General features: G+C 38.3%; 1 protein-coding gene across 3 annotated transcripts in view; it reads left to right on the plus strand.

The window, feature by feature from the left end:
• Nucleotides 1-25,699, plus strand: part of FAF1 (Fas associated factor 1) — a 174,145-nt gene that overhangs the window by 123,720 nt on the left and 24,726 nt on the right. For all 3 annotated transcript variants that reach the window (XM_075097652.1, XM_075097653.1, XM_075097651.1), the window contains 3 exons: nucleotides 1,929-2,083; nucleotides 15,526-15,662; nucleotides 19,349-19,437. In XM_075097652.1, the coding sequence (XP_074953753.1) occupies nucleotides 1,929-2,083; nucleotides 15,526-15,662; nucleotides 19,349-19,437 (381 nt within the window). The remainder of the gene's footprint in view (nucleotides 1-1,928; nucleotides 2,084-15,525; nucleotides 15,663-19,348; nucleotides 19,438-25,699) is intronic.

Consider the following 25,699-nt stretch of genomic DNA (forward strand, 5'->3'; position numbering starts at 1 on the left):
TCTTTTTCACCGTCTGCATTCGCTTGTCTTCTCAGCATGGATGTTTAATCTTTCTAGGCTTTGTGAATTGGTCCAAATGAATAAGTGGTGAGCTGTCTCTCTAGGAGCTAGAGGCTTATTCTAAGGCCCTAATCACTGAGTAAACACATCTTTGCCCTCCCTCTCTTACAACTGCTATATAATAGTCGAGATTCTAGCACAGTAACCTGGATATTGCAGGGATCGACGCTTTGAAATGCAGAATGGCTGATCCTCAAAAACAGACAGTGCCTGATCTTCCCCTGCCTCTTTCTTCTTTTTAAATTAAATATCACCACAGAAATGCTGTTTTATTGCTTGATATTGTGCATCAGCGCCCTGGATTTTCAAGTTTAGTTTCAGTCAACATTGTTGGCTGCACTTATATGGATCTCTGCATGTTGGGCTTATTAATGGCCCTTCCTGGCACATGTGTATGTGGTTCTAAAGAACATTTAAATTAAATTAGGCAAACATTAATGCAAATTACTAATCCCTTTCCCAAAGTCTAATGTTCAAATGTATTCTTCTTTTTATAAACAGTCATTAAGTTTTTTCCAAAGCCGACATATGAGGTGATAGCCATACAGGTTTTTTACAAAGACAGCTTGTCTCAAAATTGCATCCCATGTCTTCCTATATCAATACACATCAATATCTAGTGTTCAGTGTTACCTCTGATGAAGAGATTTTAAATTACTTTAAATAAAAGTCAGAAAAGAGCATTTACCATATTGTCTCAGCAAATATGTTCAAGTAGGCTTTTAAAATAAAGTAAGTAATATATATGGGTGTGAGGGAATAGAAAATTGTAATTTTCTGAATAGCATTTATAATTCATTGAATACCAGATATAGGATCATGGTCCTTCATTAGCTCATAGTTACCCTGTGTTTTTTCTCAGTCTGCTTTTTATCTTTAAGTACATATAGACTCACTTTCCCAAAGGTGGTCTGAGGGTGTCATGGGGACACAGCACAGCTCTGAGCTGCTGGCAGTGAAGCTCAAGTATTACTTGATAGGGTTTCAGAAGAACATGGCACAGAATATTTTGTTTCAAGAGTCCACAAACACCATCCTCAACATCTAGTCTTCACTAACGTGGTAACTATGATGAGATATATCAGCACTCACAAACTCAGTGTAGGATTTGATCCTTGTCTCCTGTACCCCTTCCTTTGCATCTTAGGCATGCGCAGTGCTAGGGCGGCTGCCTTGCTCCTCAGCTCCATGAGAGATGTAGCCAGCTGGGCTGACACGTGGCCTTTTGACCAACTACATGTTGACTTACAAAGTAGGTGAGAGGCTGATGTGCTGTTGGCCTCCCCACATCATACAGCTGGATGGAGAGCTGCCAAAACATCCGGCAGGTAGCGTCGCAGGCTTTGGGACTGTAGGCAGCTGTACTTTTATTTACTCATTTTCCTCTTTATTTGGCTACAGATGGGTTGATAACAATACACTGTCATTTTTTAAGGTTGTTCCTAATTGTTTTGTATCATAGATGCTGTTGTGTCAAGAGGTGTGTTTCTTGCTCAGGGAATTGTTCCAAATGTTATTTTCATTGGGCAGCAAGCCAAAAAGATTCACTCATTTCTTAAGCTAAGTCTTAATAAGGTTTTTCTTTTTCATTCAAATGTTGTTATTTTCATGTTCTAAGCATATAATACATCATGTTTTGGTACCTGAAATAAGATATTAGGAAGCATTGAGAAGATGTACAGATTTGGAGGGATGGACCATTTGACTTGAAATCTCCTGGGTTTTTTTCCCCTGTGTGTGCACACTGAGATACTCGGCACCCTCGATAAACACCATAGGGCGCACTAACACACAAATCTGCAGCAATAATATTAAATTACTGAATAGCCTGAGGAAGTTTTCACTGATATTTTCTCATATCTTTTCAGAGAAAGCTTCTTGCTATCTACCTCCACCATGATGAAAGCGTACTAACCAACGTCTTCTGCTCACAAATGCTTTGTGCTGAGTCTATTGTCTCCTATCTGAGTCAGAACTTCATAACCTGGGCATGGGACATGACAAAAGAAGCAAACAGAGCAAGGTAAGACTCTGGACTGTGAGTGGAGCAGCTTTTCTTTCAAGGAAGACCCTTATCTCTGTGTCATCTCTGTGTATCATATCTTTTGTTGCTTGATATCTGTTTGAACTAAAAATTTTATGCTGATTCTGGCTGACGTTCACTGAGAATTGGACCATCCTTGTTTTCATTACAAAGTGACTTCTTATTCCTGTGCAGGAAAAAACAGTTGAAGAAGTTATTCTCCCTCCCCCCCTTTTTTTAAAGTTTATTTTGCAAACATAGTTCTAGGAACATGTCTTCACAGTTTTTCATTGCAGTGCCATAACATTATGTGACACTTAATTGTATGTAGGTGTAACTGCATGAGAACTGTCTGGGATAATAGCTACTGTTGTTAATGAAAATCTTATTTTAAAAATAGCATTCATGTGATAAATTAATATTAAAAACAGATTATGCAAAAAACGAGCAGCTTGCAATTCATATGAACTTTTTTGAACTATTCTTACAGAACATTCCTTTGGTAATGTTCAGATATTTTATTAGGTTTTAATATAATAAAAGCTATCCTATGTCTTAGAGAGGCCATCATTTTGCTGATGAGTAAAGAAATTAAAACACTGTAGATTCCACCTCCTTGTACATCTTTTGTGTGCTACCAACAGATTTTCTTATCTTTATATTAAGACCTTTCTCTCCTTTAGTTATTTATCAGTTGATCATAATCTGTGGAGAATAATGATTTTATGATTATACTTATTATATTTAGAAATCAGATTTGTTTGGTTTTCTAACTTGGACCTTATTTCATCACCTTTATTTACACAGAAGGTGACTGCTTGCCAGGATGATGTCTTGCGTATATTACTATAATGAGAGTTATTCTAATTTTTGAACAAAAGATGCAACAGTCATTTGGGCTGGGATAAGGTTGCCACTTTTTTACACAATTTAATTGGTTACTGAACAATGAAAAGTACGTATTTATGTTTCTCTTATGGCTTGCTAGAATGAAGCATTTATGCATTTCTAGTCTTAAATATGTAAATTATATTTAATATTTCTTTACTGAAAGTGGGTATGGAGAACAGAACAATCGCTTTTTCTAATACACTTTTAAAATGATGCTCATGTTTCACAGGAATTCGCCACTCAACCTTCTGCATTTCGTCATTGGATGAATCAGCAACTATGTTCCTAGTTTAAGTTATTCTAAAGAAGGGCTAAAGATTGTGGAAAAAAACCAGTCACAAAAATAGATAAAAAGTTTTTTAGAAAAGAAAAGAGAGAGAGAGGAAAAAGAAACATCTAGGTTCTTTCATGGGACCAAATACATAGACTGGAAAGTTGCTTAAGTCTTTTGGTATTGCCATTCATGGGCAGTAAGGAGCCTCCTCCTTTTCTTTTATCCCGCAAGTTGGTGTAGAAGGAAACACTATTTCTAAACCATCTGTAGTGGCTAAGTTCAGTTGACTACCTGCTGTTCTATTGTTCGCTTTTCTATTTAATTCTCTAGTTTCTTTTATTTTACAATGACAAAAAATTGCAGTGTAGTTTCTTTTGAAAAACTGTGTTTGAGGGCTTTTTTATGACTGACGATCAACAGCCATGTAATTGCTTTGTTGTGTTTTACTAAAGAAATCTATTAAGTAGCACAACTTTGATACACTAGTAATAAGAGTTTGCAGGTTACAGAGACACCTGTGGTGACCAAAGCGACAGAAGCTGCTTATTAGACAGAGCCTGTACAGCTGTGTCCTATTAACTCCTTATGACACTTCTTAAAACACAAAATAGAGGGGTTGTTTAAGGCTTTATAGCTATTCTCAATGAACCTAGTCACTGATTGTGTAGTACGATAGGGTTTTTAAGCCTTCATTTTTTGCTTTCTATTAACAACAACAAAGCAACTGTCATATTAACAGTGAGGTCAAAAAATAGTAAGGGGTAAACAAGGCATGCTGGCTCAAAATAGAATAATTTATCATCTGTGTTTAGTGTCACATCCTGTTCCTTAAACTATGGTTTGTTCAGAGGAGGCATGATGCTTCCTTCTCCCTTTGGAAAGTGCCAATGCACTGTGGGCGTTCCCATAAATAAATACTCAGTACTTCTGTTTAGTTACTACCCTTCATTATGTGGCAGAAGAACAGTGGCTTGGAGCCTGCTCTGCTCAGTATCCCTGTGAATACAATTGCATGTAGCTTTTTGTTTGAATGGTGAGAAGACAACAGCAACAACAGAAGGAACTGGGTTTTGTGTGCTAGAGTAGCCCAAGAGCAACTTATATGTGCTGTTACAATTGCATTAGTGGGAAAGCCAGGGTGAGAAGGCAGAGGGATCAGGCCCACTTTATTTACAGCAACAATAGGGACACCTCAATGTCAGTAGTAAAAGACAGGTTTTCAGTGCTGTAGCATGGCATGAATTAATTCAAACAGATATAAATACTTTCCTCATATAAGCCAAAAACATCTTGAATATTCTGATTTTTTGCCTTGCTCTTTGCTGTCCTCTTTCTGACATCTATGGATGTCATTCTGTTCCAAAAACAGTCTTAATAGTAGTTTCTGTTTTTCTCATTAATGAAATGGGGGTCCATCCTGAACACTGTAAAACAAAACCAGCTCCAAAATCTTGTCATTTTTCCTGATTTTTTAATATGTTTCTCACCTGACACTGATGTAGGGATTTGCTTTGAATCCTGCATTCCTGTACACTAGCACTTCTCAGCTGGAATCTCTCAATCTTGTTCTTCAGCACCCATTGCAACAGAGTGAAGAGAGTTCTGTAGGTAGGACTAGAAGTAAAATGCTGTGTGCAAGTGCCCGAGTAACTGTTAGCAGTAGTGCAACAGCATAAGCATTATGGCTTTACAAGTTAGATTTTAAAAAATTTATTAACTACAGCCACCCAGGACTGTTACTTTGTCAAACCAAAGGAGAACGCTAGTTAATACAGTTAAGGTGATGGTTTGTTTTGGCTTCCACAGCTTTTAATTGTCTCTGACATAAGGCTTGCAGGAAAGGGAGCAATTACTCTGGGTAGGTGCTGCAAATTATGAATCTTTTCATTACTAGAATAAAAAAAAATAATAAAAGGCACAAAACAGTATAATAAAATAATTAGCCTTTATCTAGGAAAATAACGTGGTGTTTTTATAATACTGTTAAGGAATCTATGTGAAAGCTTTTATCACCTATAGTTTAGACTTCAGTTTAGTGAGCAACTGTTTGGAGTATTCTTGTAATTTGTGTTGCCCACGGTCAAAGGAGGAAAAAAAAATACCCAAACCACAAAGCTACAGTATATCTTTCACTTCCTCATTATATTCCATTCAATTTAGGGCAAATCATGAGCTTAAAAATCACTGTTTGCCTTCCCTTGCTTGATTTGGAGATTTGCTACCATGCCACTCCAAACAGCAGAAGTACGCTTACAGGAGGTTTCAGGGCGGTAGTAGTGGTGTTTGACAATTCTGGCCCTACCCTTGGTCTGAGCATGCAGCTGCAGCAGCTCACCAGCTGCGGCAGGCCATTGCATGGGCTAAGCGATTCCTCAGCTTTCCAGAGAGGTTATGGGATAGATAAGCAGGAGACCCAGACATGAGCAGCTATAGTTCTGGCACTTCCTGAATTCAGAGTTGACTAAATACCATTTTTCTAATATAATTACATGCATGTGTGTGGGAGGTGTATGTATATGTTTATATAAATGTATGCAAGCACTTGCCAAACTATTTTTCTTAATTCATTAATATATATTAATATAATATCTTTGTATCCAGGAGAGATATGTGGTGAATATATATACATACATATATACCTACACATGCACACATACCCATATGTTTGTACACAGCATTTACAAAAATAGATCATTCGTAATATTAACAGATTTCTAATGTACATGTTTGCCAAGCAAAGCACCGCCAAAACCATAAAACAGTGACTCGAATGTCCGTAGCAGCTTTTTACATCTTGATATCGTTGCCCTTGGGCACTGTGTTTCAAGGTGTTGCCAACTTTTCTTGGCTCTGATGACAGGTACTTGTTAGTTTTAATGTTCAAATGATAGTTTTTCACTTTGCTTAAGCTTAGGAAAGAGTTAATTGACTAAAGCGCTTCTCAGCAGCAGGTTGTCTTCACCTGCAATTTCCGTCATCAAGTAATTAGCCATATTCACAGTTGCTGACCCTTAATATTAACCTACTGAATGATGCATGCCTGGATGAAGACCAGTTGACCATATTACTCCAGCTCCCCAATCCTATTTGATCCTTCAGCAAATATATTGCAGGTGTGGGGTCTGTGAGAGCTGGACTTTGTGAGTTAATTTCTCACTGTCTCTTCAGGAGTGACCGTAGATTCTGTATATGTTGCTTACAAAACTGTCGGACATGTTCTTTGGGCACTAAATCCTTCACAGGTTTCACAGAACAGTGTGAAAACCTTTTCTGTTGTATTTTGCAATATTTTATTTAATTTACTTTAATAGCAATACTGTGCCAGTCAATAAAAACAGGTCAAAAGTCTAATTAATGTTTTAAAAATAAAGGTTCTCAAACACCAGGCGAGTTTGTCATTTTCTGTATGGTTTGTTTTGAGGAGGAAGAGGAAAGAAGGTGAGGAGGGAACCCTTCTGTTCCATGATTACATCCCACCCGCTCATTTTCTCCTTTTCTCCTTTGCTTTTGATTTTAGTGGCGGTCTTAACAGAATGTCAAGATCAATTTGCAGCATGGTTTAACTCAAGGTTTGCATTCTGCCAGCAGTGATTGTCCTAACGAACAATGCCGTGTGTTCTTGTAACTTCAGAAGCTTTTAGAAGGCTCATGGCAAGGGCAGCATCTAATGACTTTATTAGTGTAGGGTTTCAAAATGGGCTCAGTAATTGTTCACATCTCTTTGTCATCTAGTCATAATTACTGCATACTATTGTTTGGGGCTGCACTTGTGAATAGTTTCCTAATAGCACTGAAATGAAGAAAAAGGAAAAGGATAAAAGGTGATTGTCTCTTTAGATGGAGAACAAAACAGCCTGTATATAGATGATGGTTAAACTGTTTATTATACACCCACCAGAAAAGGTAAACTATCCCTGCTTAAATATTTATATACTTCAAGGTAATTTCACGTTAGTAGTCTAAAAATGTCCAAATTTGGAAAACTAAAACCCAGCAGAGAATGCATTTTAATCCGATTGTGATTAGTAAAATATGGATGTCTCTGTAATATTCAACTATAAATAGAAAGTAGTCTCTCTGTTGATGTGATTAAGGTTTTCAATGCATCATTTTAATATGCTTATAGTGATGCTTTAAGGTCATCCAAAAAAATTCTATTAAAACCACAGGAATTAACTAAACTGATACATTTGTACGCATGTATTTTAAGTCCCCAATATAAAACCAAGTCCTGAAGCAAGGTTTATCCCACTGTACTCAAACTAGAGCGTAGTATTAAGCTTGTTGAACAGAAAAGGTGAAAGAATAAAACTGTAGTGTCCTGCGCAACAGAGGTGAAGACAGAAGAACAGGTGGTCAGGACAGACTTGTAGGGCGGCATTGGGGAAGGAGAAAGAAGTAATTCACAGGTCCATCTAAATACAGGAGTCCACAACTGCACCACTGAAGCCTAATGCTGGATGGAATTGAAGCTGTAGAGAAATTCAGATGCATCTATGCATCAAAATCAACCTTCAGAAGACGTCATTGAGCTGGTGGTTTCAGAATCGTTTGTACCAAAATGCAGCGGAAAGGCATGAGTGAATCTCTTTGGTACTGCCAGGTGCCTGATTGGGACAAAGCTCTCTGCAGAAGTGCAGGTGCCCATCCTCTTCCTTTAGGTTAGGATGCCTCTGCTTTGACCTCTCTGCTCTCCTTTTTGTCACCATTCTGAGAGTCTGTGGCTTTCAGAGAGCTGCAAATACCAGTGTTCAGTCCGTGCTGGGCCAGAAGGTTCAACTGTACCTGCGTCATTCCTGACCAATGGTTGTCTGATCTAATCTTTGGTGTGAGGGAGGTTTCTCAGCATTTCTCCATAACCAGTCCCAGTACTTGACTTTCACTGCCTTTAGGCAGTTCACACTAGTATTTAACCAAAGTTCCTCTTGCAGCAATCAGTGACAATTATATCTTGGTCCACTCTATAGACAATGAGGTATTGTCTTCCTTTCTGCTGTTGTGTTCTTTGGTCTTAAATGGTGCTATTTTTTCCTGTGATTTTCTTAGACTAAGCAACCGTGATTCCTTCAGACTTTCCTTGTAGTTTGTCCTTTTGTAGATGTTTGTTATTGCAACCTTCATGTGGTTCTTCTGTAATTGGTCCACACCTTTACTGATGCACTGTGCCTAAAACTGCCTTCTCAGTGCTACATACAGAAAGAGGATTATTTCCTGTTGTATAAACCATGCTTCTGTTTACTCACCCCAGTCGATGCTTGTCTTCTTCACATCATGACTTTTCTTCTTCCCTTACTGCTTGATTCTTATTCTGTATTTGTGCAATTGTCCCTCCTACTCAGAGACTTTCATTGACCTTGTTGAATTGCATTTTACTTGTCAGGACGTTTCTCCAATTTATGGAGATTAATCTGAATTCTCTTACTGACTTCCACTGTGCTTGTAGATTCTCTCACTTTACTAACATCTGCAAAGTAACTGATCATAGTCTCTGTTCTTATCTAGGTTATCATTAAATCTATCTGTAGCAATCCTTGGATATTCCTTAGCAAATCATATATTACGTGCCTTTCTAATATAATAGGCAATAATCAAAGCTACCACTGATACGTATGTGCAGCTTGTGTTTTCCATTTTTAGTAGAGCGTTTTAGCAAGGGGTCCAGGTATATTTTATTTATACTTTTCACAATTATTTTGTCTGGTGCCCAGTGGTATCTGAAAGGATGGATTAATGAGTTTCTAGAGGGATGTGTTTTAGACTAAACGGGGTTATAAAGTATTTACCTAATCTGTTTGAACCTTCCAGGATGAAATTAGATCTTCCATGTTTTATGAAGAGATAGATAACCCACTCATCTGGGCTTTACTCTTGTATAAAGAAAAAGTAGATAAAACCATGCTTTTTACATCTGAATACCTGCATTATTTAGTGTGTGAATACTAAAGAGGATATCCACATCATTTGATACAGGCTGCTTTATACATCTTTAAACCACCCCTTGCATCTGTTGCTCATTCCCCCTTGTGTTTGAGTCAGCAGTTATGACCCTACCAGTGTGGGGAAGACAATAACTCTGTATTATGGAGACTGTGGATAGCAAGCTTATTTTAGTATACCATTTCATGACCTCAGCTTTTACTTTTAAATACCTAATACAAAATGTTATTTTTACGTGAATATTTTAATGAGTCTTATGTTGACTTTGCACGGTATATAATTATTATTAAAAATAATCAGAAATCTTGCATATTTAATATTCATAATTGTTTTCGTCTCCTCAGGAAACAAGTTACTCTTTTTTCACAGCCATTTCTGAGGTTTTAAAGTTTCTTAAAGGTTGCACTTGGGAAGAATCTGGCCATAAATAAATGACTTTTTTGGCCCAAAGTCATCCCGGTTGTGGACTGAACACCAGTTCAGACTGAAAGGGAATAGATACTTTAGAAGAGGATATCAGATTTTGTCCTGCTGCTGCTTTTTGAGCAGGACTTCAGGCTGAGATGATGTAGCAAAAAACGTCTCCAGTGCAGCCTTTCTGCTAAAAAGTCCTTGCAAGAAGCATAGTGGGGACCATGTGTCAAAGGGCCTCATTTTAGGAAGAGCCTTTCCAAAGTTTTCCCACCTGTGTGTAAGAATTGAAAGTAACTACAGGAATATTTATATGAGTAAGACTGTAACAAATAAGCAGATCTGTGTTATTTGTGTTGGTACTAGAAAATAAGGAAAAAATTATCTAAATGCAATTTCAATATTTATTTTAATACATTTTATACATTCATTTGAGAGCAGAGTTCTCTCTGTATGGAAAAGAATTCTCCCTTTAGTGCACTAGACAGATTTGCTAATACAACTATTAATCAACCTTAAGGTGCTGGGGAGAGTTTAAGAAAAGCAAAATCAAAGGAGAGCTTTCAATTTTTGTTTGAACATACAACAAACATTCAAAATGTAGCATCAGGTGTCCCTCTTTGCACGTTCCAGTACAATGTACTATACGCAGCTTGCCCTGCATTAGTTTCCTTCTGCAGGTTTACTTGATTAACAAAAAAGAGCTAGAGTTAGCATTTTAGATTTAGTTGCTTTTTTCCTGCAACTTTACTATGCCATGACTGCTTGACATTTTTGTTTTATTCATAATGTCTTGAGAAGAGTGATTAATTTGGGGATGTACGCAGAGCTATTTGTCGTATCAGATTGTATCATCAGTTTGATTCCAGTAGGTAACTGAAAATTAATACCACAACGGAGGACAGGCATCGAGTAGTTAATATTTGGTTTCAGTGATGACTGGTAGGTGGTGTCCATGTCTTTCAAAGCTGTGCCAGTTGCCACTTTTCTGAGTGGAAAGAGAAAGGAGGCTGAACTCCTCTGCTCTTTTAGAGTCGTCCTGGTGGCTCAAGGCCAAGGGCAGCAGGCATCAGTGCTGCATTGCTCTGTGATTTTTAATGGAAATGTAGAGGATTCTTATTGTTCAGAATCATCAGTTCTTTGCTAAGTTCTTCCTTTAATTCCTCTTCAGTTTTTCAATTCTTTGTAAATTCTTACTCTACTAGGTAAGAGTAGGAATCACTTTGAACCAGTTCACATTGGAATATACAACATAACAGTCTGGGAGCCAACCAATGCCTCTGCCTTGTGCCCCCTTTAGGGACTGGGCACCAGAAATCTCTTAGCTTACTAAATTGTTTAAATTGAAATATTAAAGGCATATTTTTATTTTTCTAAAGTATTTAGCATCATAGCTTTTTTGTTTGTTTTTTCATGTTCATGGTGTGGTAAGGAGGGATCTTGTGTAACCACGGATCCAAACTTGACAGCAGTAGATCCTGTCCATATGAATAAAAAAAGAAGTGAAACAACATAATAGATGAGCAGGAGATACATAAAGAAACAATGAGATAATACCAGTCATTGTAATGATGAAACACCTCCCATCAGGAAAAGCTGCCACCTCCCACCTAAGGGTTGCCTTTCTCCTTTGGGCTCCCTCCCCCCAAAAGGCAATATGTATTTTGTGGTGTAAATAGGTATCATAAAGATCAAAAGCTTTCCAGAGATCAAAAAATATTGAGCTCTGAGGTCAACGCTTTTGGTGATCAGCACTTCAGCCAGAGATGGCCAATTTTTCTGGTAAAAATTAAAAGCCACATGTTCTCACAAAATGTATTATTGCTAAACCCCAGCATCTGCAAAGTTCTACATAGCATATCTGAGATCAGGAGCTATGGTAGACCACAGGCTTAAGTTGTAATAAGTATTGCCTTTGGTTTTGAGACTCAGTCATATTTTAAGCTGTTTTCAGTAGATTTTTAAAGCTGTTATTTTTCTATAATTGCCTTCTAGGTGCTTTTTTTGTAAAGTAATATTAAATAAATTGCATTTTATTATAAAATTACAAAGACATTATGCCAGGAGTGTATTTTAATGTGTCTCACATTAGCTGGTAGGAAATGATAAGTTTCTTCTCTGGGAAACTAATGTGCTACAAATATAACTCTTCACACAGGTTATGCACGTGGAGGGATAACTGCTGTGCGGTGATCAGCAATCCCCAAATTAACATCTTCATTTCACCAGAATAATTCTTCCTGTATGCCACTTTTACCTAAGGAGGGAACTATGTCTAAGAATCAATACCTGTTCAATCTACTTTTAAAAAATTAAGATAGGTTTGTAATTATTTTAGGGTTTGTTTCTGTATTTGTCAAGCCACAGTCAAGTGTCCATGTTTAATCTGTAGCTTTAATAACTGCTGGTTTCATTGCTAGCAAGTCATGAAAGAAGTGAAGAAATTATGCTGTCTGGCAAAACTATTACTTTTCTTGATGAACTTTATTCTTGTATCTTTCAAGATTTTTTTAGTTGATTTTTCCTTCATAAAATGTTTTTTTTTTTTCCTTTCTTATACTTCTCCCTCCTTGAATATTTTTGTAATTTAAAAATAAAAGGACTAGTAGGGTGCCATTTGCCCTCCCTTTCTGGCAGTGTTCCTCTATTTCCACTTTTGGTTGGAGATCACAGTAATCCAGCCTGTTGTGGAAAACAGTTCTCCCCAGAGGGACATCTGGCTCTTTGATACACTCCACAGGCAGTTCTCTTGGCAGCTCTGGAGATGCCACTGAGAGATCTGGCACACTTCTATTTAGATGAAAGTAAGAAAATCCCTTGTAAGTGATATACAGAGTAAGATACTGGTTTTATTGCGCAAAATTGTTTTGGTCCTACTCACATACTTCTAACAATAAATATTAGCACAGAGGAGATGATTTTTTTTCTGGATATGAATGTGGAAGAGAGTAAGAGGGTCTGCAAACACAGAATCAGTAGAGGCAAAAAAAAAAGGAAAAAATTGCAAAATTAGTTAAGTAGTTGCAAAATCTATTAAAAGTCATTAGAAAAACTGAATGGGGATCATGAATGAAAATTCAATTCCTACCCATCTAGTAAAATGAAAAGAAGAGACGTGTTATGAGTAATTGCTGAGCACTTATCACTAACCCGGCAAAGAACACGTGTGTGAGTGAGTAATCACTGATCAACAGGAGTTGCCTGGTGTAGGCATTGGAGACGGCTGCTGCTATCTCTTCATTCAGTGTTGCATCGTTTGACTACCTTCACTACGTTTTAGTTCAACAGACAAGTGGGGTCTTACTTGGTTCCAAAGGGCAGGATCTATTTTGATGGATCATGTTAGTGAGAAGAGTTTCTTGGGTGTATTCACTCTGCTTTGAAGATACACAGTGATAGGGAAGAAGAGTTGTTTTTCAGTCCTCCCTCAAGAAAGACACAGGCTGCCTGATGGCAGTGGTGGCAAATCTGTGGCATTTGGGTCAGAATCGAGACATGCTGCTCTTGTAACTGGTGCGTGAGCGAGCTGGCCGCTCTCCCCACGTGCTGAGCAGATTGCAACAGCAGCAGAGGAAGGGAGGAGATTTGAAAGGGCAGGGTGGATGTCACCAGGGGCTTTAAGAGGTGACCCCAAGGGAAAAAGAAACCCACCGTGATGGGAGATGTTGGCATCTGGCATCTGTTCTGCTGCTACTCAACCAGGAAAGTATGTGTACCCTTACAACAGCCTGGCACGACATGCCACCTGAAGTCAGGGAGTTGAAACCTGTTCCCAGCCTTGATTATAGAGGACCCCAAGGTATCATAATCTGTTAGGTTCTATGTAGTGAGCCAGAAGTTCCATGTATAAAAATTAATCTCCTGGAAAAAAATTATTTGGGTGATGTTTTATGTACTGCAATACCTGCTTCATTCAGAATTCTCTGCATACCAAACCCATACCTATAAATTTTGACACTGAGTTATGGGTTGACTAAATACACAGAATTGATTAAAAAAAAACCACACAAAAACCAAACCAAACCAAACAAACAAAAAACAAAAAACCCAAATCAAACAACACCTTTGATTAGTGCAACTAGTATTGGAAAGGTGTCTTAGTTTCATTCCTTCTAGCAGTATTCTCTACAGCACTTTTTCACCTCTAGTTAAATACTTTGTTTTCACATGAAATCTGAGTGCTTTTCTTCCGTGGTGTGTTGAAGACTGTTAAACAGTTTTAATACACAGGTTTCAGGAATTCAGTTCAATTGACCCCTGTCTTTATCACTTTCAGGAGTGAAACCTTGAACACACATTAAGTCATTTTGCTGTGAAAGATCACCATTGACTTCTGTGAGGCCAAGATTTCACATTTGTATTCCCACCTTGAAAAGCAGTAACCAAAAAAACATTATTTAGCTTAAGACCTTGTATGTCCATATTTTATGGACACTTTATTTTATCCTTACCAGAAGGTATGTCTCCACGTCACTATTTCTGACAGAGCAGTCCCTATTTGGCATTTTTGACATTGTCTTTCTGTGTGGTAGTTCTGAATTGCAAAAGACAGAAGATCAAGGAGGCGAGGAAAGGAATTTGCCGGTAATATTAATAGCTTCAAAATACTCACTAGCTACCCCTGCTCATTGCCTTCTCTCCAGCTGTGGCCATAGTTATACTACAGATTGTCTCTGAGGAGGTTGGGGGGTTTTATACTTCAGGTGCCTCGAACAAGTGCAGTGTTGTACTCATCAGGCTTATCAGTTTTTAACCATTTTATTAGACACAATATATTTTGATTGAAAGAAATCACAATTTTGAATCATTTCAGTATCTTTGAGGAGAAATTACTTGGAGCTCTTGACATTTTAATGCAGTTTGTCTTTTCAAATAGATGTGGGTTCTAATGCATGTGACAACAGGACTTCGCTCTTCAGTTGGAGCATACATTTCAGAGTAGTTGTTACCTAAAATATTATCATAAGGCATAAGAAAACACACGATTTAAGTTGCCTTTCATGAACATAATTAAGAATTAATAAGCCTGTACCAGTGGCTAGTCCTCAGAATTTCCACTGTTTTGCCTTTTGTGACCCGTGTTATTAAAAGTCCATTATTTTTACAGACTTTATTAAATTGGATCTTATTAAAGCATTCTATATTTGCATTTGGTCTTTCATAATTCATTATTATTATGACATTTACTTTTTACCATCAGATCTGAAAACATATCATAAGCTACCCTTTTCTCTTGAAAGAAATGCTAATTTCAAACAGTCCTCTAATGGAAGAGAAAAGCTTTATCAGTTTTTTCATTTATTCAAGATCGTGTTAAGAATACTAATGCTAGACTTCTGTATGCTAATATCTGAGAGCTTTTTTGGTCAAAAGCTTAGAATTATTGTTTTTAGACCACACTGCTAAGTATGTCACTGGCAGGGCACTAGTACAAAAGAAAATACTATTTTGAAGTGCCATGTTTTAATTCTATGATCAATAAAAACAATTTCTTGATCTTTCATTATTAAGTTATGCTTTCGTATGAAATTACACTATTTTTATACTTCATCATGTTTACTAGATTATGGCTCTACTTAGTTTCTCTTTAGAAGTTTTTAACAATTGATTTAGCATGATTATTTAAAGGGGGGTTAGTTTTGAATTATAGCCTGCAGAATAGTGTAACAAGAAATTGGATTCTCCATCAAATAAACCACTGTCTCAACCAGTTATTAAATGTTTTAATTTAGACAATCTGGGATCTATTGTATTTGTAAATATTCTCACCATTTAGCCACAAAAAGGGAGAAGGAGCTCTAGAACTGAATGCAGAAGCCTGGATGTTAAACAGTAGATAACGCTCAGTTAAACTGCTGAATTTAGCATAATTTTTTTAAGCTGACTTCAAAAAGACCTCTGCAATGTTACATTTTTTTTCCCCACATAGGTTTCTGACGATGTGCACTAGACACTTTGGGAGTGTTGTAGCCCAAACAATTCGAACTCAGAAGACAGACCAGTTTCCACTTTTCCTTATTATTATGGGAAAACGATCATCTAATGAAGTATTGAATGTAATACAAGGTACAGTTCTGACTTTATATTAAAAGTAGTTCTTATATGAGTATTGAAACTGTTAGACGACATCTTTGGTAACCATTTCTTTTTTAAGATGTTCAGAATATTAATTTATTTCACACAAGGAACTTTCAGTTGCCGTGGTATAAATAGCTACTATTCATAAATGTGTTAATTAACATAGTATTAGAGGTTGAAGTTGCCGTGACTGTAGTAGAATCATAGTCTGGTTTTCATTTTTTTTTAAGTAGAAGCCAAATCTCCTAAATAAGGAGCTACACTTAGTTTTCCAAATTTATATCCATATGCGTTACTGATTTCCAAAAGATTTTGGCTGTACTTTTTGTGTAGTGCCGGAATGCATTTAGTTCTCTGTGAGTAGTTCCTTGTTAACATGGGGATTCCCTGTTGCATGTAGGGGGCTAATATTTGAACATGAGTTGCTTTTCCAGACCTGCCTGCAGTGCTGAGACCCCAAATCGGGTGAGAATTTAAAGTTACTAATATAATTCCACTTAAGTGAAGCTCTCTGGCTTACATGAGCAGTTCTTTCTGGCATAACCATTCCTGATTCACTGACAGCAAGACGACTTTGATCTGGAGCGATGCCCTCTGACTGGTGTTCTCAGTAACTCTTCAGATTAAAATACATCAAAGAATGGCTGCCTCTCATTTCTTCTGTTTCCTCCACAAGTTTGCCTTCATGACATTGCATCCTCATTTATTTATTGCTTATATCTAGCAGTCTTTATTCTAATACCCTTGTTTTCTTGAGGAAATTCAGCCTCAGGAAATACTGCTTTTTGCAGAGAGCATTACTGTTTGTTTCTGCATATGGGATTAATCATTCTCTGGAGGAATTTGCAGCGCTCCTTCCTATGGCCAAAATTGTGAATTTTGCATGGATTTTGTCTCCTTAGTGCAAGGTACAGCACAACACTAACTCGTGGTACTTCTGTCACTTAGAAAACTTATTTCATACAAATTACCTTATAAATAGATTTTCTTGTTTTTATAATTCTGCAGCATAGTTCAGCATGTGTATAACTTAAGCACCTGTGTTACCCCCCTGAAGTCAGTGATGCTTACTGGTTTTAACTGTTTAATTGTTTTAGCAATGTGGTGACTCGAAGTCATAATATAATGCAGCTTTATATTATAAAATAATCCAAATTATTTCATTGCATTCATTAAGTTTTAATGATTTTTCAGGTTTTCTGCAAACAATCTCCTGAACTATACTGAACTAAACTGTTCACCTCTTGCAGTCTTACTTAAATTTATCTTTTAAAAAAAAAATCAAACGTGCTGTCCTTGTTATTTTCCCATGAATTGGGACACTGGTATCTTTAAACAATATGCCCTCAAATGAATCATAGTCTCTGAAGTCATGCGTGTTGTAGCATGCAGGATAACATTTTCTGCTAAGGTAGCAAGTGCTAGAAATAGGAACAATGAGGGCTTTTCAGGGCTGGGTGAGAAGGCATGTTTACAGAAGAGATACAACAATATAGAAACTGAAGTGCCAGTGGTGTTTATTGAAATGCAGACTGTCTAAGTTTGCTTTTGATTTTTATCTTTTCCTGGGGTTGGAAACTATGGGGACAGTTTTGTTTTCTTTAGTGGTACTGTGGCTTCTGGTTAATTTACTTCTTTTAAAATTTTGACCAGCATCACCAATATAAATCTAGCTCTTGTTGGTATTGTTCTGCAAATGTCCAAAGACTGTTTAGGTTGGCAGGTATTGAGTTTATAGTTTTAGACCATTTCTCATGGTCTAAGACGTTTTAACTACTATGACAAGTGGCTCTAATGGGTAGTCTAGTCTTCAGTTTAAGAGGAAAACAAAGACCAAGTGCGTCTTGGTAGGAAATTCGATTTAGGTAATCTTTCAGTCTTACTGAAGGCTGGAGGCACAGTGGTAGAAAAACATGAGGAGGTGCCTCTTTTCCTATGCATGTGCTGGATTTTGTGATTTGACTCCTCACAGGCAAGCTAAGGAGCTGTGGGTTGGATGAGTGGGCAGTGAGGTAGATTGAGAACTGGCTCAACAACAGAACTCAGAGGGCCATGATCAATGGGGCAGAGTCTGGATGGAGGCCTGTCACTAGTGGTGTTCCCCAGGGGTCTGTGCTGGGTCCAGTCGTGTTCAACATATTCACCAATGACCTGGATGATGGGATAGCAAGTTTGCTGATGATACCAAAGCTGGGAGGTGTGGCTGATACACCAGAAGGCTGTGCTGCCACCCAGCGAGACCTGGACAGGCTGGAGAGCTGGGCCGAGGGGAACCTCATGAAATTCAACAAGAGCAAGTGCAAGGTCCTGCACCTGGGGAGGAACAACCCCATGCACTGGTACAGGCTGGGGCCTGAACTACTGGAAAGCAGCTCTGTTGAGAAGGACCTGGGAGTGCTGGTGGACAACAAGCTGACCATGAGCCAACAATGTATCCTTGTGGCCAAGAAGGCCAATGGTATCCTGGGATGCATTAAAAGGAGTATGGCCAGCAGATTGAGATAGGTTATCCTCTCCCTCTGCTCAGTCCTGGTGAGACCACATTTGGAGTGCTGTGTCCAGTTTTGGGCCCCCCCAGTTTAAGAAGGATGTGGAACTCCTTGAGCAAGTCCAGCGGAGAGCTACGAAGATGATTAGGGGACTGGAGCATCTCCCATATGAGGAAACGCTGAGAGACTTGGGTTTGTTTAGACTGGAGAAGACTGAGGGGAGATTTAATAAATACCTATAAATATCTAAAGGGTGGGTGTCAGGACAGTGGGACTAGATTCTTTACAATAGTGCCCAACAACAGGACAAGGGGCAATGGGCACAAGTTGAAACACAGGAAGTTCCATCTCAATATGAGAAGAAACTTCTTTCCTGTGAGGGTGCCAGAGCACTGGAACAGGCTGCCCAGGGGGGTTGTGGAGTCTCATTCCGCAGAGACATTCAAAGCCTGCCTGGACGCGTTCCTGTGCCCCCTGCTCTCGGTGTCCCTGCTCAAGCAAGGGGGTCGGCCAAGATGATCTCCAGAGGTCCCTTCCAACCCCCACCATTCTGTGATTCTGTGATATATATACACAGATTACTTACTTTTCCACTATTAGCTTTACAAGTTTTATCAGAAGTAAACACACTGAAGAGAATATATTATAATATTTGAAGTTTTACTACTAGTTATACCTGAATAAAAATGCATGCGCACACATCCATTTGATCACTGTATTCTGGTTTTTTTTCCTGTTTTTTTTAAACCAATCCATTTGGATGCTGCTGCCAACATCCTACCTTTTGTTACCTGACTAAGCAATTGCTTCAATCTCCCTGATTATACCCAGGAATTCTAAAACTGTAAAATCAATTTCATGTCAGGGAACCCCAGATATAGGAAAGGTTATAAACTTTCCTCTAACATTAGTGATGAAAAGAAAAAATAGTTATTCCATGCAAGCACAAAAGCAATTGTTCAAATTTGAACCACCTAAAATTTTAGCCTATGATCAACATTTGTTTGTAGAAACAATTTTGAATTTTCAGTAAAGAGGCAAACTAAAAGTGTTCTGTTGAGATACTTGTATTTTCTATTCTTTTTTTTAAGTCTGGCTATTTCTTATGGATTAATTCTAAAATTACTTCTTTTTTGTTTAATAACTTTAATTACATGAAATTCAGCTATCTTGCTTTGTTGCTAGGTAACACAACAGTGGATGAGCTAATGATGAGGCTGATGGCTGCAATGGAGATCTTCAGTGCCCAGCAACAGGAAGACATAAAGGATGAGGTGAGCATTGAAAGTTACTGCAGGTACCTGCTGGCTTCCACAAATCACTGGGGATGCAAAATTAACCAGATGCTTCTTTAGCCAGTGAGTTTGGGTATGATGTATTTTAGTGTCTCTTCCATCATCAGAGATAAAAAATTTTAAGTCTCCTTTGTGTGTTTATTTGGGTCTCACAAAAAACCCTTTTCCTTATTGGTTTACTGTCATTTTCCATTCATTTCCTTTTTCTGAATATTAGTCATGAGTAACTGTTTACATTTAGAGTGGTATTACAGGGCTTAATATGCTCATACAAGGAAACAGCAATCAGGTTTTTTCCCAATGTCCAGTTTCAAGTCATAGGTAGAAAACAAAAATAGATTAGAATGATGTATCTTAAGTATATATGTTTAAAAGGGGATTGAAAAGCAATCTTAACCAGAACTACGGCAGTACTGAATCACCATTCCGAACAATGTAGAATGGGTAAGTGATGACAAGACTTTTCAAAAACAGTGTTTCAATTACACAGAAGTAGACACAGTGAGGTATACAGCTGAGAGATGTTTATCTGTTACTCTATAAATTGAGAGTGACATTTTGAAGTAACGAAGCACTTAGTTAGGAATTTATAATAATAGGTGCGTTGCCATTCAAGATTATTCTTATCCTGTTATATAGACATTGATTGACAATAATTCACTAAACACATTCTTCACATTTAAGTCTTGTATCTCATTAGTATGAGATTTACCGATTATGGTTATCATAATATGAAGGCATGGTATCCGCACAATATCTGTAGTTCGTTTTTTCTTCTTTATTTATGCTACCTGTAATTCATTGGTAAAGAAATTGACTTTCATTTTGTTAATACTGAACACAAATTTTAATATGAGGATTACAACAAAATCCAAGGCATGATATAATTGAATTTTTTATTGCATTTTAACAGGAATATGTCAGGTATGGTTTTTTTTAATGCTTTGATAAGAAAGTAAAATTCACATCACAGATGAGTTCCAAGAAAGGTTCAGAACTGGAAACTACAAAATCTGATAGAAATGAAGCAAACAGAAGGAAAGAAAGGGATATAAGGGCAGAGAGATAACAGCTATTTGGGATAGGATAGGGATAGGAGGAGGAACCAGAAGGAGGAGTGATAGGAGTGGAACAGAGGGAGGAAGAGGAGACTGGAAGTTGTCTAGTAAGGGGAGAACAGTATTTAGGAGAGAAGAAGTTGGGGGCAGCTCAGATAGTGATAAACCTGGCCTAGGAGGATAAAACCAGGTGGGTTTGCAACTGAGAAAAATCTGAATGTAAGGGAGACAAAGCTTAAAGAGAAGACTCGGTACCCTTGAGGCCATGATCGCAGAACTGGGAACTGGCTTCTGCGCCCTGAGCTGCTGTGGGTCCTTCCCTGAGTGGCCAAAACAGTGACAGTCAGTAATGTATGTGCCCACAGTGGTGACATGGATGTCTCCTGACTTCTTACTCTAGATGCTCTGCTTAGTCTGAGTGTGTAGGGAGAATGGAAATTTAATTTTTATATATTCCTTTAAAATCTACCTTTGTCCAAGTCTTCTGTAGTCTTTTCTCACATTTCCTTCTGGTTTTCTGTCACTGAGAGCACCAGTGACATATCTTCCCCAATGGGAGTTTTTTCTAACACACTTTGACGTTCAGAAACTGATGGGAAATTTTATAAACTTTGGGGGCAGGTTTCCAGATGCCATGGGTTCTATACGCAAATAGGATACTTACTTACACCTTGGCTGCACTTGTTACAAAAGCACACTGAAAAAGCAATCTCAAACACTTTTGCCTTTGGAGCAGGAAGTTTAAAAACAAAAAAATAACCTCGCTTTATGAAATTCCTATTCCAGAAAGGGAGTAGTTGACAAGCAGTCTGCACTCAATAGAGGGCTTTAGCCTGAAAAAAAAAAACATTGTCTTTTTGTGGTTTGCTACATAGCATGTAGCTTTCTTCTAAGTCTTGTACTTGGCAACTTCAAGTGTTCAAACATCAACACCTTTTCTTTATTAAGATCTTATTGCAGTTGGTGCAATTTTTTCCCCAAATATTACAATAGCAAACAGGATACAAAATCCGGTTTCTGTTACTGTTTTCTTAATAGCAACAATAAGCCATCATAAAACCACAAGAAGATAAGCAGAAAATTCTTTTGCATTTCAAAAAGAGAAGTCATCTATATAGCTTTGCTGCAAGCAGAAATGTGAGTGAGAGAGAAATAAAACTGGAAACACTTGTAAATAACAGCATGAAATCATTAATGAGTCAGTTTATGCAGCTGAACTTCTCCACTTTGGATTTTTAACTTGCATGCACATGAAAGCTTCCAACACAGCTATTGCATAATTCTGTTTAGCACAGCATGTTTTGCAGTGCCCTCTGATGGTTATTTTGGTACAGGATGACTGTTACCGCTGCCAGCTAATGGTACAGGTGTTTGCCGTGACACTGGCTGTAGCTGTTCAGGCATCACTTTACAGTCAGTTCCCCTTCACTGAGCATTGACTGATGGTGTAGGCAGGATGCTTGGAACAGCGTCACCGACTTACCTCACCTGAGCGAAGTGAGTCACTTCATTAGCTAGTGGTAATAGTATGGTCAGCTACATCCTGTGCTTTTGTATCCATGTAGTAGTAAAATTTACTGGTGTAGCCTCATAAAATTTTAACTGGGCAAATTTGGGGCATAGTTCTATAATCATAGAATCATAGAATACTTTGGGTTGGAAGGGACCTTTAGAGGTCATCTAGTCCAGTCCCCCTGCAGTGGTGTCAAATGCTAAATGCCAAGTGCTAAAATAGCGTATTTAACCAGCAATTTTATTTCATTTTTAGGTTTATGTATTGAGTTTGATTAAGCTTTTCTTACATAATCTCCAAAGAAATACCTTAAAAACATTGAGATGCATATGTGTACTCATAGTAATCCAACGTACCCATCTTTAGATATGGTGGTGTGTAATTTAGGCATCCATTTTCTATCCCAAGCTTTCTTAAAGGGAGATCAATCTGCCGCTGCCAAGGCTTCTGGGCCAATCATGACCCGTTGGGTCTGTTGCTTGCTGCCTGACAGCTGTGTTGACCAGATGACATTTTGGAAACCTCCTGCCTCTTGGACCACCCTGTTGATGTGCCATTGTAGATACATGGTCTAGCTGTTGTACTGTCTGTTTTTATAAGTTTGCTACTTAAATTATCATAGTAACAAGGCACAAATAACCAAATATGATCAGCAGTGTAGTGACGTGCTCATGTGGCACTTCTGATAAGAAGAAGTGGCCAGTGGATAATTAAATGGTGGGTTCAGTGGCATCAACAGCAGCAAGACCTGTTGGCCAGTATACAGTCCCACCCTTGTCAGTGCAGTCAGGTCTAGGGTCTGAAGTCCAAGCTCAGGCTGTGTATGCAGAATTACTCTGAGGCTATACTAATGATTTCATACATCTGATGGACATATTTTCCTTTTCTAAGCATGTTTGCTGCTCTGGCCCACACTACAAATGCTGATACCTCAACTGCGGTTCAGTCAATGGGGTTGGGGTTTTTCGCTAAGAGGAAATAAATGCCAGTAAGGAATTTCTCCTGTAAGGGAAAGAGGGTATCTCAGAGCAGGGACAACTGGCCTCTGTCACTGTTGATCAAGGTGTGAATTGAGATTTTTCGGGGACTGACTTTGAAAAGAGCATGTAGTATCAGTTCCTCTTAAGTGTCAGTGCCTAGTGCTAGACTTAGGAAAACAAATAATAATTGTAAAATATCATACGCCCTGGAATGTCCATTTTTAAACACCCTGCTAGCTTGCTTACTTTAATTGGTTAGTTAAATAACCATCTCAGCATGGCATGATGGGCCCAAATGGATCCAAGTTAGTTCCTTTGTGAGATTAATGTGAACAGATATGTGATTAAATCCTGGCATTACAGTGCAACACACCTGTTCTGGGCTGATCCTGGACATATTTTCTCCATTGCCTGAGGAGGAGGCTTCTCAAAGGATTACAGTAACACTTTTTGACAAGCTTATACAGGGTGGAGTTCCCCTGTAATGACAGGGCTCATTTGATGATGTCTCAGTAATGCATTCTTTTTATTTCTGCTGTCAACATTTATTACTGTAGAAGCATTGACTGTTACACAGCTGGTCCAACTTGTCCACATTTAAGTAACAGTAGGTCTCTCGTCACGTTTATTTTTGTCGTTACGCAACACTAGCACTCCTGCTCTCGGATTAGACTTCAAGGTAGAATTGTAATACCCACCGTTGCTTTCAAAAACCTTCTTATTTTTACAAACACCAATTAAAACCTTCAATTCACTTTAAACTGTGCCTGCTGACATACTTTAGTGTAAGAGAGAGCTACTTAAGAATTTTTAAACTGGAAAAACTTGTAAACAGACTCTGGCTGAAGATAAGCTGTAGAAAAATGCAGACCTGCAGAGTCACCATCTTTGCCATCTGATCTTAGATGACATCTCTTCTTCCTAGATCCTGCTACAGCGTGAGGAAAATGTAGGTCCTTCCTGACCAATATCTGGATGGGGATTTAAAAAATATGTAAAAGAAAACAGAAACTCCAAAACAGCAACATAAATTCACCTTCTTTTCCGGGCCACAGCTCTTTGTAAAAGTATGCTTGCGTGTCCATCCCAGCACTCTATTGCGTTAGATGGGGCTTTACTGGCCAAGTGTTATTTTCATAACTTTGCAGTAAGATGCCTGGTATTACCGTGTCTTCCTCCTCTTCTGCCTCGCTGCTGTCAAATATGAGGGATTTCCTTTTTTTTTTTGACACAATAATTTAAGAGTTTTAGCTTGCAACACCTTTTCTCTTTGCAAAGATATATCTCACAGCCACAAAAGAAGCTAAATAGGATCGGTCCTGGTGCATTTTCTCGTGATCTGTGGTCTGTTCATCTTTTCCTCCTCCAGATCGGTTGCTTTTCTCCACTCCTTGCCTGCAGTTGTGTTCCCTAGTTAGAGAATGGCCCCCGTGCTTCCGTCAGCTGTGCAGCAGACCCCTGCAATTCCTGTTTTGGCACTGAAGCTCACATTAAAATCAGCAGAAATTAGGCATCTGAATACCTTTCATAATCTGTGTTCCATCTAACACTGTCATGTGTATCATGGTATATAGTATTTGCACAACAGGAGGTTATGAGAATAAATACATGAAATTCATTAAATTCCAAAGCGCAAAAGCATTATGGGGATGACAGCCATCTAACGAAGACTGTGTTTTAACCCCTCAAAAAATCCAATTAGCACGTTTACTAATTATTGCTAGTTATAACTAATTAAACTACAGTAATCAAAATTTATTTGATTAAATTTTCCAATTTTGTATTTGTAATATGATAGCACCCCGAACGATCGGTTTCCCATTGTGCACTTCACTGCACTGACACACCAGCAGATACAAGTGCCGCCGTTGAGAGTTTACGGCCTGTTTTGAACTTTGACGAAATGCAAGGTAATAACAGAGGGAGGAAAAGATAAAATGAAAATATCCTTAGTTTAGGTGGCTTTTTGTCTGTAAGTGTTGATGGCTCCAGCCACAGAATATTTGCTTAGTCTCTCTTAATAAACAGCAGCTTTCCCTGCTATACAGCCCAGGTGGGTGGATGTTGGACCAGGACTGGCTGGCTCGTTCCCCATGGAAAGTCACTGCAGGACTGCTTCTTGAAGGTTTTGGGTTTGTTTTCTTTATTGTCGCTTGAGATAATTCCCAAAAATCAGTACCTGGAACTGGGCTTTCATACTTCAGTATAGCCAGGCACGATCCTCCGGTGGTTCTCCATTGTTCTGCCCCCTCGCCCTGCCCCGTCCTGCCTCCCCACCTGAGGTTCTGCCACCACAGAAACTTTCATTTGCTTTGTCTTCATCATTCTCATATGCCCAACACATTCTGTGTACTCTTTTTTCTTCTGTATATTCCCCACCATGTATGTTTAAGTTATACAATGTGCAAGTCTGTCATCTTAGTGAGTCAAATTAATGTCTTTCTTGCACTGGTTTGTTTGGACAAAGGGGTGTTTCTCTTTTAACACTCCCATGAATAGCCTTAAGCACTTGCAGTTTTTAATTTCAGGAGTGGTTCAGTGAAATGAACTGTCTGGCAGATAAGCATTCAGCATTTGTAAATACACTCTCTTTTTTTGTCTTTCTTGTAACAGCCGTTTACTCACTGATGCTCTGAGAAATGTCTTCTGCTCGTGGTTATCTTGTCAAGTTGTGTCTTTTCTGGTTTTAC

This window comes from Phalacrocorax aristotelis, chromosome 6, assembly GCF_949628215.1.
Source record: "Phalacrocorax aristotelis chromosome 6, bGulAri2.1, whole genome shotgun sequence".
NCBI classification, from domain to species: domain Eukaryota; kingdom Metazoa; phylum Chordata; class Aves; order Suliformes; family Phalacrocoracidae; genus Phalacrocorax; species Phalacrocorax aristotelis.